This window comes from Vidua chalybeata, chromosome 30 (assembly GCF_026979565.1).
Source record: "Vidua chalybeata isolate OUT-0048 chromosome 30, bVidCha1 merged haplotype, whole genome shotgun sequence".
In the NCBI taxonomy this organism is placed as follows: domain Eukaryota; kingdom Metazoa; phylum Chordata; class Aves; order Passeriformes; family Viduidae; genus Vidua; species Vidua chalybeata.
In genome coordinates, this window is record NC_071559.1 from 894,636 (window position 1) to 909,627 (window position 14,992).

A 14,992-nucleotide genomic window follows, 5' to 3' on the forward strand; every position below is an offset into this window, starting at 1 on the left:
GCCCCCAGTTCAGACTGGGGGAAAATGGGGGGGCGGGGACAGGGAGGGGGTTTTGTCACTCCTGTAGGTGCCAGGGGGAGAGCAGAGAGGGAACAGAACCAACAGTGGGTTCCCATTTCAGACCAGTTTGGAGGGAAGTGGGAAAGATCCCCCAAAAATTCATCTGGAGGGTCAAAGTTCCCTCCGCAGGACTGGTTCATCCCATTCCAGTGGGACTCCAAGACCCAACTGGGCAGCACTGGCAGCACTGGGTTGGTCCTCCACCCTCTGGAAGGATCCCAAACACCAGCTGGGGTGGTTTATCCCTCTCCAGAACCAAACTGGACCATCCTGGGAGCACTGGGAAGAACCAGGGGGGTTTCAAATAAAGACTGAGACAGGCAGATCCATTAACCAAAATATCCTGCAGGTTCTATTCACAAGGAAAAGCTCCAGTCCATCTTTTTATTCAGTTTTTTTTTTTGAAAAATTTCCTGACGTTACAGAACTAAACTGAAATGGTTTTTTTTTTTTTTTGTTTTTTTTTTGCTTTTTTTTCGTTTTTCTTCCACTCTTACATTTCATGACAAAAACAGAACTTCATGAGCCGAAAAAACAGGGAAAGGAGGGGAGAAGGTGCCGGGGGGGTGGGGAGAGGAGAGAGAGAAGCTTTATAAAACTAAGATTTGGGGTTCAGCAATTTTAAGAGCTGAACGAAGGAATTAAAATGCTTTTTAATTTGAGAGGGAAAAAAAAAAATATAACCCCGAAAAACAGAACAAAAACGAAAAACAAAAAAAAAAAAAAAAAACTTGAAACAAACTGAACCTGGTGAGTGGCGCGAGGCTGGAGGAACCGAAAATGTACAAACTAGTTTAAAACCTGGGTCGGTGCTAAGGGGCCGCAGATGGATGGCGAGGCGGGGGGGTCCGGGGCCCCCCTAACTGCTGCCCATGCCCCCGGTCTCCGAGGAGAGCCTGCAACGAGAAAAGGGCGTCAGAGGGACCCCCCAGCACCGAGAGGGGTGGGAGGGACGCCCTCGGTCGGGGAGGGCAGGGGAGCCCCTCGGGGAGGGGGCGGGAAGGGGACCCCCCTGAGCAGGGGTTTGGGGGGTTTTGCAGAAGCAGCCAGGGAAGGGAGGTGCCCTCCCCGCCCTGGAACAGCGCTGGGGGGGTCCTGGGGGGGTCCTGGGGGGTCTGGGCTGAGCGTGGCGGGCTCTGCTCCGAGGGTTTGGGGAGGGGGGAGATCCACGGGACCCCCAGGCGGGGCGGGGAGGAGGCAGCGGAGGAGGGGGAGTGCAGGGAAAGGGGGGGCACCTCCAGCAGGGACCCCCGGGGCGGCAGGGGACACACAGACACTGCACGGGGTCCCTGGGCCAGCAGGGACCCCCCCCCAAGGGCAGCCCACCCCCCCAGGCCCGCCGGCCTCGCCGTGGCGGCTCCGGGCTCGGGCCTCGCTGCGGTTTGGGGGTGTTGGGTGGGGGGGTGGAGACCCCTCCCCAGGCAGAGAGGACCCCCGGGCCGGGCCCCGCTGCGGCACAGATCTACCAGAGCAGATTCTCACCGTGGCAACTTTATTACAGGTACAGACAGTTAAGAGAGGACAGGTGAGGCCCCCAGGGCACCGGGGATGCAGTTCCCCCTCCCCCAGAAAAAAAAAAATCACAGAGTCCCTTCCCTCCCTCCACCCCCCTAGCCCACCCCCAAACCCCACAACTGCACCCAAACTACTCAAAAAACAAAAAAAAAAAAGGGAAAAGGAGGAGAAATGGAAAAATAAAAAATAAAAAAAGTAACAAGCAACAACTAGAGGCAGGCAGAGAAGGAGTTGTGACCGCTCACAGGACAAAGGGACACAGTCTCTCGGCCGGCAAGAAAAGCTCTGCTGCTGCAACGGCAGCGCGAGCTCGGTACGAAGGAAAAATTTAAAAAAACCCAAAAATGATAAAAAAAGAGGAAAAAAATATAGAGGGGTAAAACAAAAACCAAAAAGACCAAAAAACTGCTGTTCCAAGTCTCCTCTCCGGGGTCCTGGTGCTGCCACCCCCTGGAGCAGCCTCAGTACGGGGAAAACCTTTGCTTCTCCGCTTTGAGTTTGTTAGTGACACAGGGCACGGCGGGCGCCGCGGCGCCTTTGGCCGCAGACACGACATTTAGCGCCAGGAGAGGGACAGGTTTCATGCCAAGCAGACTGGAGACACAAGGGGCGGTCGGAAGAGGGTTGGGGAGGCTGGAGGGTGCGTCGGAGGCCCCCGCGGTGGCGAGCGAGGGGGTGGTGGTGGAGGAGGAAGAAGAAGAAGGGGTGGAGGGTTGAGAGAGGTTGATGCTGAGGTGGTCAGGGATCGTGACGGAGGCTGCCTGGGAGGAGGGTTTAGCGCTTTCTAAACTGTAACAGAGGAGAAAAGGAAAACAACAACAAAAAAAAAAAAAAAAAAAAAAAGAAAAAAAGAAAAAAAAAAAAGAAAAAAAATACACGGGTGTGGGTGGGAGGGAAGGAACAGCACAAAATGCGAAAAAAAAGCACAGGACAAACAGCGAAAACGGCGCAGGAGCCGAGCTGGGGGAGGAGGAGGAGGAGGGAGGGAAGGAGGGAGGGAGGGAAGGGATGGTGCTGCCAGGCCTGGCCCGGCTGCACACGGGACCCCCACACCCCCCAGAGGAGCCCGGCCTGGCCCCAGGGGTCCCCCCGTGCGCCAGGAAGGAGCCGAAATCCAGAGAAAACCACCAGCAGCTGCTGCTCCGCGGCAGCAGGGACACAGCCCAGGGACCCCCCAGCCCCTCTCAGCCAGGAGATGCCACTCCCAGCTCCAGGCAGGGAACGGGGGACACGGGGACACCAACGGGGGCAGCCCAGCCATGCCGGGCCCCCCACGGCCCCAGAGCAGAGCCAGGTGCTGCCAGCAGCACCAGCGGATCTCTGGGACAGCAGCGTCCCACGGGATGCTCGGGATCCTCCTGTCACCCCTCAGGGTGGCACAGCAGAGCCAACCCAGAGTGCCAGGCTCCCCCCAGCCCCATCCTGACCCTGCAGCATTCCTGGAGGCGATGGCAGCGGGGACAGGGACAGCAGGCACGGGAGGGGACAGGGGGACAGGAGAGCCCTTCCCCTCATGCGGGGCACGGGGAGGGAGGGCGCGCGCCGGGCCAGCGGGACTCACCTGACATTGATTAGATACTGGGCCAGGCTGATGCTCGCTGCAGATCCAGTTATGGTCACCTGCCTGTCAGTAGAGCCTTCCACGGGGTTGGCAATCTTGATCTGAGCCCCGGACATCTGGCGGATCTCGTTGATCTTGGCGCCCTGACGCCCGATGATGCAGCCAATCAGCTGGGAAGGGAGAGGGAAACGGGGTTAACTCGGCCTCATCCTGCCCTGCCACCTCCTCGGGGGTCACAGCGGGGAAATTCCTGCAGGGAAAGGGCTGTCCCAGCCCCACAGGCTGCCCAGGGCACGAGGGGAGGACACCGTCCTTGGAGGTGTCCAAAATAAACGGTGAGGACGTGGCCCTTGGGGACACAGCTCAGTGGTGGGGACAGCTGGACTCGGTGGCCTTAAAGGCCTCCTCCAACCTTAACAGTTCCAGGATTATGGGATTCCTGGGAGTGGGGTGTTCGTTGGAAAAGGGGGGGTTAAGGGATTGAAAAAGGGGCTTTTTTGCCTTGAAGATCACTGGAATGGGGACAAGGGATGTGGTGGCAGCCAGAGCGGCCTGAAGAGGTGGTTTGGGATGCAGCCACGAGCCCACCACAGCCTCAAAGGTAAGGACAGCCACCCCCCCAGCCCTGTGAGAGGGGCAGCCACCCCCCAGCCCCCAAACCCCCCGGGATACTCACATCATTTGGAATGGTGAGTTCATGGGAGGTGGTTTGGGCAGAGGCATCCAAACCTGCTCGGAGACAGAGAGAGGGGGCCCAGGTGAGGGCGGGGGCAGCCGGGGGGTGCAGCACCCCAAGTGCTGCCAGGTTCAGGCTGCCTGGGAGGGCTCCGAGCAGGCGGGGAGGGCACAGCAGGCTGGGAGGTTACGCCAGAGCCCGCTGCTCCCCACCCCTGCCTCCCTGCTCCCCCTCTCCTCGCTCAGCCCTGGAGCTCTCTCCCCTCTGTGTCCCCTCCCCGCGTGGATTCTCCATCAAGGTGGGACAATCCCCGAGCAGGGGGCTGGCACTGGGGGGCTCCAGCCGGGCACTCGCCTCCACGCCCGCTCTGGGTCTGGCTTTCAAAGGCCACAGTTCCCCTCCTCCTCCTCCTCCTCCTCCCTGCCGCCCCTGCGTGCTAGGCAGGCGCTGGGAGGCTGCTCACACCCCACACAGGGCCGAGCTCGTGCGCCTGGGGCGTTGTGAACACACTTTTCCACTTTTCCCCCCTTCCCCAGCTCGCTCCCTGCGAGAGGGAGCGGCGGCGGCCTCGAGCCCTCACAGCAGGGCTGTGGCAGGGGGACACGGCAGGTGACACTCGGTGCTGTCCCCGACTCCCGGAGCAGCTCCAGCTCCTGACAGCTCCAGCACCTCCTCGGCCAGGGGCTGCTCTCCCCTCTGTGTGTTTTTTGGGGTGGGGGGTTAAAGCTCGGGGCCCACAGCTCGCTGGGACAGCCGAGCCTGCACCCAGTCCTGCTGCTCTCCACTATCCAGCTGTGCTCCAGGGCCCAGGCAGCCGAGCCAGGCTGCACCTCCAGCCCTTCTGGGGCTCCCCTCAAACCCCCTTTCCCCCCCATCCAGGCAGCATCTATCAGGGAGAATGAGACCCCAGGCAGCATCAATACACAACAGAGCAACTACAGATCGTGTGTTTGGATCATTACCCCAATAGCCTTTCACCTCTGGAGAGCTGGAGTCAACGCCTGTTAAGATACAAGTCACAATGAGTTTGGCTGTCTCAAGTTTAGAGCCCCAAATGGGTAATTTTGATTTTTTTTTTCTTTCTTTTCTTTTTTCTTTTTTTTAGGTGGCTTGGTATTTTTCAGCCATGTTAGCAAATCTACAGCGAATTTGGTACAACTCAGCAGTCGCCTGCCTTAGGCCTGGAGCAGCCGGAGGGGAGAGAGCGGGTGCTGCGGGCCGGGGGTCTCCCAGAGCGCTGGCAGAGCTGCGAGGACGGCGGGCACGAGGGAGGGAGGGAAGCAGCGTGGATGGGTGGGTGGGTGGGTGGGTGTGGAGGCCCTGTCCCTGCGGCCCCCAGACATGTCACAGCAGCAGTGGTTACCTGGCCGGGCCCGGGCAGTGTTTGGGGTTGGGTTTGGGGGAGCGCGGCCCCGAGCGGCCCGGGCTGGGCTCCGGCCGCGCACGAACGCACACGGAGAGAAGGAGTTTCCATACCACTGAATCCAGTGTTGCCATGAGACATTGGAAAGTGTGACTGTTGCATTGCCAACTGGTGCAGCTTGGTCAGCTAAAGGAGGGAGAAGGGAAGAGAGGGAGAGGGAGAAAGAGAGAGAGAGAGAGAGAGGCTGGCGTTAGCCATTTCCCGAGGCCGGGGGCCAGGACTTGCCGCGCGCACCCGCACGGACGCGGCCCCGCCGCCCGCCCTGGTCCCTCCGCGCTGCCCCGGCCCCGCCACGGCGGGCTGGGGGCTGTGCCCACCCCGCCTCGGTGCAGCAAGGGCTGGAGGAGCGCAGGAACAGAAGCAGAGAGGAGCGGGAGGAGGGAGCAGGTGCCCGCGGCACGGCGGGGAGCGGGCGCGGAGCGCGCTCGGCTCTGCCGGCCCGGCTTCCTCTCGGAGCCCCCGTCCCCCCGGCCTGGCGCGCCAGACCCCCCCTCGCTGCCCTACAGGTGCCAGGAGCAGAGAGCAGCCCCTACGGGATGAGGATGGGTGCCAGAGGATGGAGGTGGCCGACAGCGCCGGCCGCTGCCGGGATGGTCCCTCCGCTCCCGGCCGGGCTGGGCCGGGTCCAACCCCCCTCCCCGACTGCCACCTGCGCCCGCTCGCTGGGCCAGCTGTCCCCTGCCCCGGGAGAGCCACCGTGACAGAGCCACCGTGTGCCGGCTGGGGGGGGCGGTTCTCGTGCCAAATTGAGAGGGGGGTGGGCGAGGGGGCAAAGGAAAAGCCAGAGCTGGTGTGAAATGCCAAGCCAGGGAGAGGTGGGTTTGGAAAAAAAATATAATAAGGAGGAGGGAAGTGTCAGAGAGGAGGTGGGGAAGGGATCCAAGGAGTGATCTCCTGCTGGCTGCAGGAGGGCCAGCTGAGGGAGGGGGGTGAGTGTTTTTTTTGCGGGGGGGGAGGATCTGGGGAGCTCAGATCAGATCGAGCATTCAGCCCCAAGCTGAGCCAGCTCGAGTGGAGAAAGCACGGAGAAAATTTTTGGAAGGTGGGGGAGGAAAAGGGTGGATTTTCAAGACAAGAAGTTGTAAATAAAAACTTACATCTGGCTGTGGAATGGCATACTGTCCTTGAATGGTATAGGCCTACAAAAGGAGGAAAACAGTCCTATTAACAACCATCGGACAGCCACCCAGGGACAGACAGATTTCAACTAGCCAGGAAGTCAGAGAGCCAAGGTGGAGAGTTCTCCGGGGCGAGGGAAGTGGGGCAGGAGAGGCGGGGACGGATAAATGCTGTCACAAGCAGTTTCTAGGCTGGCGGTTACTCGAATTGGCCTGACGTGGCGGGTACGGGGAGGGGGTGGGCAGAATCGGTGCCGTCCCCCCCCCAAAAAAAAAGGTGGCAGACAAAAAAATAAGGAGGAGGAAAAAAAAAAAAAAGAAAAAGGAAAAAAAAAAAAAAAACAACGAAAAAAAACCAAAACCAACAAGAGAACGGCTGGGATCTTGATGAAGATGTTATGGTGTGGTGAGTCCGACAATGCTGCTATCCCTGCGCCCCCGCGCAGGCAGGGAGGATCCAACGCCCCCGCCGGCCCTGCTGCTGCTCCTGGCCCCTCTCTGCCCCGGCCCGGCAGCTCCCCCGCCTCCCCTCCCACCCCCAAAAAAAAAGTTTGCCCCGTTCCGAGTCCTCTCGTCACTCCACACGCCTAGGACAACGTCGCCGGGCAAGCTACAGGTCAGTGCTGGTGCTGGCTACCACTGCTCACACGGCCCAGTGCTCGGAGGGGAACGAGGCGAGGGCCTGACCTGCCACAACTCCGTGTCCCCGAGGTTACAAGGGACAGCCACAGACTTCAGATTCCTCCTGAAGCTACCCAGAAAGGGCGAGGCACTGGCTGGGGCCTGGCTGGCTAAGGTTTGGGGAGGTCTGGGGGGGCCGGGCAGGTGGGGGCGGGTGGGAGAGGAGGGGGAGAGGGGGGTACACAGCCTCACTTCCAGGTCACCGGAAGAACTGCAGCCCAGGCTGGAATTGGCCCAAGTTCGTTGCCATGCAGTGGCTGCCGGGTGGCCTGCGTGAGGAGAGGTTGGTGGGCTCAGAGTCCAGTTCCCAGTGGACAGGAGTCCACAGCACAAAAAGCCACCGTTGTCGGTTTTGGGGGACGGGGACAGGGATGCCACCCTTGTTGGCAGTCTCAGAGAGGCCAAGGATTGAACGGGCCGTGGAGACTGAACTCCCCTCTCACCTCCTGAGGTGGTCCCTCCAAGTCAGAGTTGAGGCACATGGATGGGGCGGTGTGGGGGTAGCTCGCACTGCCGCTGCTGTACCTGTCCTGTGGATAAATTAGAGGACTTCAGTCTCCAGGGCTGTCAATCCGAAACCTTTCGCTAACACCAAACTCAACATCCACATTAGCTCAGTGCTGATCGAGGGCTCGCCCTGCTCTACGCACGACTCTGAGCTGCGAAGACAGAGAGCGCAAGGCCCACCGGGAGCGGGGCCCGGGGGCTGCTGCGGGCCTGGGCCGGGGACGGGGGCGGAAAGAAGGAAGGGGGAGAAGAGGGGCAAGGGGAGGGAAGAGATGCGTGGCTGTGGGAAGCCTGCTCCTCACTGCTCTAACGGGGAAGGCGGCCGGCTCCCGCCCCGGGGGTCCGCACGCTGCGGCCCCGCCGCTGGCCGGGGCGCGGGGGCTTCCCCCGGGGTGCAGAGCGGCGGGAGAAGCTGTCGGGGAGGCGGGAGGGGGGGGCTGACCGGGTTCAGGTGGGGAGGAAGAGGCAAGGAGAGGGGCAGGGGTGGGGAGGAAGGGGACGGCGGCAGGTCCGTCCCCAAAACAAGCGTGGCGGGGCTGGGAGGGAGGAGAGCAGAGTCAGGCCTGGCTCTCGGGGAGGCCGGCGGCAGCTACAGCCCTTCCCTGACCCCCTTCCCTGCCTACTGAGGCCCCCACTGACAAAGCCAGGCCCTGCCCACCCGAGGGTGTCCCTGGCAGCAGGAAGGCAGCGGATGCGTTGTCGCCGTGGTTTCTCCGAGCGCTGGGGCAGCCCCGGGGGCGCAGGGTGGGAGCAGCTGACCCGCACCTGGGCCCCGCAGGCCCGGGCGTTACAGCGGACAGGACCCCAAGGGACACCTGTCCCCTGTAAGGTGGCTCAGGGCAGGGCTCGGGCCACTCCCCAGCTCAGCACAGGAGGGACTAAAGCCCAGTCACCTGACACTACTCCTATCTGACGCCCTCCCCTCCTGAGAGACGAAGCCTTTGCGCACCCCAGCCCTACCCACGGCACAGGCTGAGCCTTTGCACCCCGAGAACCAGTGGCAGAGAGCAGAGAACCCCCAATCTCCAGGCCAGTCACCCATGGGAGGTCACAGCAAGTCCTTGGAGCCAGCCCGAGGCAGAGGGGCAGAGCCTGGGTTAGGCGGCTCGGCCCCATTCAAACCCCCACTGCCGCCGCCACACTGGCAAACGTTGTTTTTTTTTTTTTTGGCCGGGTAATTCCAGGAGCGTTTTGCAGCACCCTCTCCTCCCAAATCGGCCCTTTTCCCTGCTGCCCTCCCTCAACAGGGGGAGGGGGCCGAGGCCCAGCCGCTTGGGGCCGAGGGCACGGCGTGGGTGACGGGCACGCGGAGCGGCCGGGGCGCGCTGGCGGCTCGGAACGACCCCCGCCCCTCCCTACCCCACACCCCAGGAGCAGAGGAGAGGCCTTACCTGGCCGCCTGCAAAGATGACGGGAGAGCTGGATGGCTTGGGTCGGTACGGGATGGTGACACCCTTCGGGGGAGACTGCGTGACAGGCAGAGAGGACAGGTCAGACACCGAGCGCCGCCGGCACCGACAGCCCCCTCCCCGCGCCCCCAGGGCTCTGCTCTGCACTTCCAGCTGGCCCTTTGGCCACCCAGGGCACCGTGACTTCTTCCTCACCCTGGGCGCAGGGCCGAGGGAGGACACCCAGGAGCACAGCAGGGCCGTGGGTGACACCACGAGCTGCTCCAGAGGCCCTGCTTGACCCCGGTTTTAAGCAGCTCCGAGCCTCACCTGGATGAGGCTGTAATCCCCAGCTATCCCTTTATCCCCCAGCAGCTGTTTTCTTCTCCCTGCTCAGCATTTCCACCCCTCCAAGGGCAGCGGGATGCCCCGCAGCACCAGCCTCCCCGGGGACAGGCCCGAGGAGGGGCCCTACCTCAAGCATGACGACGCAGATCTGTTTGACGCACTCGATGATGGACTGTGGGATCCCAGCAATGGTGATGGCTCGCTCAGTCGAGTTGGGCAGCATGTCCCCTGCCACCTGGACCTGTGCCCCCGTGCTCTGCCAAGTCGAGGGTTAAAAATAGCCCATCAGACCCTGGACAGGGCTGAGACCTCAGCGACCAACCCCGTGCATGGTTATACATAGCCAAAACTGCCCCCCCAGCTCCTCCTTTCCCCCAGAATAAAGTCCTTTAATCCCAGCTGGATACAAGTCGGTCACCAGGAGCCTGAGGCAGCAGTGGGGGACCTGGCCTCAGCCTGTCCCTGTAACCCAAGCCAAGCCAGTCTCCACGCCAGCAGAGTTAACCCAACAGCACCCAGTGCTAAATGGCACGGCCAAGGGCAGTGCTGGCCTGGAGCCCGTCTCCCTCTCCAAAATCTGGGAAAAGGCTGGGGAGAGGGCAATCAGGAGCCACGGGAAGGGGGCAGCAGGAAGCCAGGCTCTGAGAAACACTACCGGGCAGAGAAGGGTCTGCCCTGAGTCTCAGCTTGCCAGGCACTAAAATACAGGGAGCGCCAAAAAACCCCAGTGATGCCACATCCCTCGGGCAGGGACAACACAGGGATTTGCCCTTGGGGACACTCGAACCCCCCCCGTGGGCCCCCCCGGGCTGGGCACCACGCACCTCTCGGATCTCCTTGATCTTGCAGCCTCCTTTGCCAATGAGGGACCCGCACTGGCTGGCGGGGACCACAAGCCGGAGGGTGACCGGGGGCCGGCTGGCAGCTGTGCTGTTGGTCATGGAGCTGCTGATGTCCTGCGAGGAAGAGGAGGTGTTGAGGGCTCAGCCCTGCCGGAACGGCACGCGCTGGGGACGTGCCCGGCACAGGGACAGGGAGGTGATGCTGGCACCAGTGGCCGAGGCCAAGGTGACCTCGGGGCTTTCCCAGGACTTCCTCAGCAGCCCAGAAAAAAACACAGACGTATTTTGGGGAAGCAGCAGCCAAACTCTGCTGCCTCAATGGAAACGGGTTTAGGCACTGGCCCAGGCTGGGTCCCACCTCAGCCAAGCAGGAACTGGTGCTGGAGGGGGACAAGGGACCGAGCGGGGGGTGCTCGGGGACTCCGCAGCTCCAGGGTCAGCGCAGAGCCTCCCGCTGCACCAGGGATCAAGGCAGCAGCTCTGGGAAAAACAATCCCGGCGCCGATTACAGCGGTCATGTGCTGGCAGGGGGAGGGGAGGCACAAGGCCAGGGCTCAACTGACCTACTAAAAGCAAAGCTTCAGCTCCAAGGCCGGTGCCCAGAGCGCTGCAGAGCCGTGCAGCCCGTGGAGGACTCTGGCTCCCTGCATTCAGCACAAACAGCCCCAAGCCCTGCAGCCTTTAACGCTGCAGTGAGAGCAGGGGGTTTTGGGGACAGGGCTGCCAGCACAAGGTTGTTTCTCCCTGGGTAGTTCCCAAATCTGAAGGGCAGTAGAATTTGTACCCCCACAGGCAAGGTGAGGGCCACAGAGCTCTGCCCCACACCAGGTGGGGAGCACTACTCCCAACTCCTGCTCCCTCCAATGTGGAAATCTCAACATCACAGCCCTGAGCAGGCTCTAACACCTGCAAGATCCACATTTATCTAGCAGCAAAATCCCCCCTGGAAGTCACTGATTTAACAGGACCGGGGACACGATGCAGCTCCTCCAGCCCCGCACAGCTGCAGCCCCAGCTCCTCCTTGGCAGGGCTGGGGAGAGAACTCAGCGCTGGGGTGTGCTGGGAGGAAGTGGCACCAGCACGAGCAGAGCCACGGGGATTCCAAAGCTGGGGGCAGGAAGTCCCTGCGGGGCTCTGGCTCCAGCACTGCCTGGACCTTGCCCCAGCGCAGCGCCGGACAAAGATCGGGGCCAGGCGGGGAAACGGCGGCTGCCCGTGTGGAACAGCGGCCCTGGGCCCCCGGGGGCCCGGCCCGGGGTCAGCTCTTCCGGAGAGAGGGGATAAACGGGGCGGTGACTGCAGGGGCCGCGGACACACCTCTTCCAGTTTGTCAATGATCATCGCAAAAGCTTTGAAGATGGCGTTGGTGGGTCCCGCGAGGGTGATGATCCGCTCGGGGCAGTTCCCTTCAGAGATGTTGATGCGAGCGCCGCTCTGCGGGGAGGCAAACGCCACCTCAGTGCTCCGCACGCACGGAGCGCCTTGGGATTCCTCCGGATCCCCCGCTGGGCACAGAGCCCTCCCTCCTCCTCCTCCTCCTCCCCTCCCTCGGCTCGGCTCGGGCAGCCATCTTCTCCTCCTCGGCTTCCTGCCGCGCCTGCCCACACCTCCCGGCATTCCCCGCGCCGCCGCGCTGCCTGCGGAGCCCGGCCGGGCCCGCCATCCCGCCCTGCTCCGCAGCCCCAGCACCCACCTCCTCACGCATCTTCTTCACGGACTCCCCTTTCTGTGAGGGACGAGAGAAGGGAGAGAGGCGTCAGCGCGGCCGTGGGGAGGGAGGGAGGGAGGGAGGGAGGGAGGGAGGGGGACAGGGGAGAAGGGGAAAGGGAGGGCTAGGAGAGTTTGTTCCTCACTTACCTTCCCAATGATGCTTCCCACCTCCTGGGATGGAAACAAAAGCACCATTAGTCAGCATTTTAAAAACTCCTGGAGCCCCAAGCCTAAACTCGGCTCTTTTCACAGTCAAAACAAGCTCCTGAGCACTTGAGATCTGCCCCTGAGATAACTGGGGTTTATCCCAGTTGTGCTGATCTTGTTCCCACCTCAGCTCCCATCGGGTCGTTCTGCCCCCCACAATAGTTATTTTCTTTGCTGGCTGCACCCCAGGATCTGCCTGGGCGCCCACAGCACATTCCTGGCCCCACAGCAGCTCCAGGAGATCCCACGGAAGCAGCCAGCCCGGCCCGTGCCAGGCCAGGGCTCCCCGCAGAGGGCTGGGGACACGAACCTTTCCGTGCATGAGTAGCCGGATGGTGAGCGTGACATTGAGACCCCCTTCGATGACTCCGGTGTCCATGGTGGGCAGCACGGGGTCGGCTCAGGCTGCGGCAGCGCTCGGGCCTCGGCTGGGGGGAGAGGGGCTGGGTGAGTGAGGGGCTCTGCCAATCCCCCCAGCCTGTCCAGGCAGGATTCCAACCGCCCTGTGCTGCTTCTCCCCTCAAATCGCCCCCTGAAGTGTTGGGACGATCCGCGGTGCTTTGACTCCTCCTCCTCCTATGAATTTCCAGAGCTGAACTGGCCCCAGCAACTCTTGGGGTCATGCGGGTCCTGCTCAGCCCCTGCCTCCTCCCAGCCCTGCTCCGTGCAGGGGCTTCTCTGAGGGACAACCAAATACTTCATGGTGACCCCCGGTAGCACGGGGGACACAAACGGGTCCTGGACACAACCAGGGACGCCGAGGGGGCACTGAGGGCTAATCGTGGCCCCTCTACAGGTCTGAGGACGCTGCTGCTCCCTGCGAGCCCCACACTTTTCTCAGCCCAAATCTTCCTGCAGCTGCCCTATGGGAGCGGGCACCCCAGTCCCGGGGCTTCGGCCCGCTGGGCAGCCGGGATTCTGGAGAAAAGAAACCCCATCGGCTTTCCCGAGCCCGCGCGGGGCCCCTCGGAGCGGGTTCCGAGGCGATTCCCTCAGACCCAGATAAGGCCACATGAGCGCACGATCAGGTTTCAAACCACCTGAGTCGGCAGCGGTTGCAAAACAGCCCGGCCGGCCCCAGCCGAGCGTTTCATAGGAATCCGGTAAATAAACTCCCATTTCGGCCTCCGCTTCTGCCCCATCTAAGTTTACCCGCGGCCGAGGCGGGCCCGGGGCCGCGCTGCCTCGCTGGCACCGGAGGGTTTTGCCGCGGCCTCCGTGAGCTCAGCCCGGCATCCCCCCCGCGTCCAGCCCGGGCCGGGGAGCAGAGCCCGGCATCCAGCCCCGGCAGCGGGCCGAGGGCGGAGCGGGCCCCGAGCCCGTCCCGGGGACAAAGGGGGCCGAGCGGTCCCGCCGGGGGTGACGCGGGCCCGGGCCGGGCTCCCGGCGAGGCCTTTCCGCAGGGAAACTTCCCCGAGCGGCCCCGCGACGGGAGCTCCGTCCCAAATCCGGGGACGCGGCTGCTGCGGTTGGGACGCGGCTCCGAAGCGAGCCCGTCCCTGAGGCGGGGACGCGGCCCCGGAGCCAGCTCAGCCCTGCGCGGGGGGGGGAACCGGGCCGGGGGTCCCGGCTCCGAGCCGGGCCGGGGGGAGCGGCTGTCCCGGAGCGACCCCCGGGGCCGCGACGGAGCCCCCGGATGGGGCCCGAGCACAAGGCGGGCGAGGGGGATCCCGGGCCGGCGGCTCCGAACGGGAACCGGAGCCCGGCGGGGAAAACCAGGGGGGCCGCGGGGAGCTGGGGTCGGGGGGGGAAATGGGCCTCCACATCCCGGAGCGGGCCGGGAGGAACCGGCCCGGGGCTCCGAACCCACTCGGCACCGGGGATCGCCGTTCCGCTCCGGGCAGGCCCGGGGGGAAGATCCCGGAGGCCGCGGGGGGGCGGCGGCCCCGCGCGGGCCCGTCCGTGCGCCGCCTTCCCGCTCCGGCGGGGGGAAAACAACAGCGCGGGATGGCGGAAAAATCGGGCCCGGGCGGGAAAAGAAAAACTCCTAAAATAAAATAATAAATTAAAAAAAAAAAACCTAAAGGAAAAAAAAAATCAAAAATTAAAACTCCAAGAAAACGGAGCAGAAAAAAAAGAAAGGAAAAAAAAAAAATCTCCCCACGCCCCTCGGGGCCCCCCCGCTCCCGGCCCGGGCGGGGGGCGGCGGCGCCATGTGACGCACGCGGGGCCCCGAACCCCCCCGGCCCGGTTCCGGGGGGGGGGGAGCGGCGGGGGGGTCGGCGGGAGGGGGCAGCGGCGGCGCGCGAGCCCCCGGGGCCGTTTGTCGGCGCGGCCGGCGGCGCGGGGCGCGCGGGCCGCGCAGGCCGCACAGGCCGCGCAGGCCGCGGGCGCCGTGAGGGCGCGGCCGGCGGGGGGGCGGCGGGGGGGGAGCCGCGCGAGGGCCCGGCCCGGGGGGGGATCGGACCCGGATGGCGGCCGGGGGGGCGCGGGGGGGGCCGCGGGGAGGGCCGTGAGGCGGCGGTGGGGTGGGGTGGGGGGGCGATGGGGGGGGGGGGGGGGGGCGGGTGGTCGGGCCTACCTGTGTCGGCGCCGGTAACGGCGTTGGGCGAAGGGCGCTCCGGGCGGAGCGGGAGGAGGGAGGGCGGGAGGGAGGGGGGGGGAGGCGGGGAGGGAGCGCGGCGGGCGGGCGCGCGGGATGGCGGCGGCGGCGGCGCGGGCGCGGCTGCTCCGGCTGCGGCGGCCGCGGGTCTGGGAGGGGGCGGCGGGCGCGGCCCGATTTACACCCGCCCCGACCCGGAAACGCACCGCGCGCGCGGGGCGGGACAGAGCGGCCGCCGCCCCGCACAGCGCCCCCCGGCGGCGGGGAGGTCCGGGCGGGGACTGGGGACACTGGGGGACACCGGGGGGCACCGGGGGACAATGGGGGGCACTGGGGGATAATGGGGGTCACTGGGGAAGCTCTGGAGGAAACAGGGGCAAGGGGGAGCGATTAAAGGTGTGGTAGAATTGTGT

At 64.1% G+C, this 14,992-nt stretch overlaps 1 protein-coding gene across 10 annotated transcripts; it reads right to left on the bottom strand.

The window, feature by feature from the left end:
* Positions 1 to 385: 385 nt before the first annotated feature.
* On the bottom strand, positions 386 to 14,711 carry PCBP2 (poly(rC) binding protein 2). 10 transcript variants are annotated; one of them, XM_053967564.1, is made up of 16 exons: positions 14,559 to 14,701; positions 12,348 to 12,465; positions 11,978 to 12,001; positions 11,814 to 11,846; positions 11,438 to 11,554; positions 10,102 to 10,233; positions 9,405 to 9,533; positions 8,933 to 9,007; positions 7,478 to 7,564; positions 7,238 to 7,303; positions 6,333 to 6,374; positions 5,289 to 5,361; positions 4,775 to 4,813; positions 3,813 to 3,865; positions 3,137 to 3,306; positions 386 to 956 (listed from the first exon to the last, which is right to left on the bottom strand). In XM_053967564.1, the coding sequence occupies exons 2-16, from the start codon at positions 12,414 to 12,416 to the stop codon at positions 920 to 922; spliced, it is 1,146 nt and encodes a 381-aa protein (XP_053823539.1). In that variant the 5' UTR covers positions 12,417 to 12,465; positions 14,559 to 14,701; the 3' UTR covers positions 386 to 919. The 10 variants fall into 10 exon arrangements, with proteins under 10 accessions (XP_053823539.1, XP_053823540.1, XP_053823541.1 ...); XM_053967556.1 differs by lacking the exon at positions 386 to 956 and adding an exon at positions 1,691 to 2,364 and having other exon boundaries at positions 14,559 to 14,711; XM_053967565.1 differs by lacking the exon at positions 7,238 to 7,303 and having other exon boundaries at positions 14,559 to 14,697.
* Positions 14,712 to 14,992: the final 281 nt, after the last annotated feature.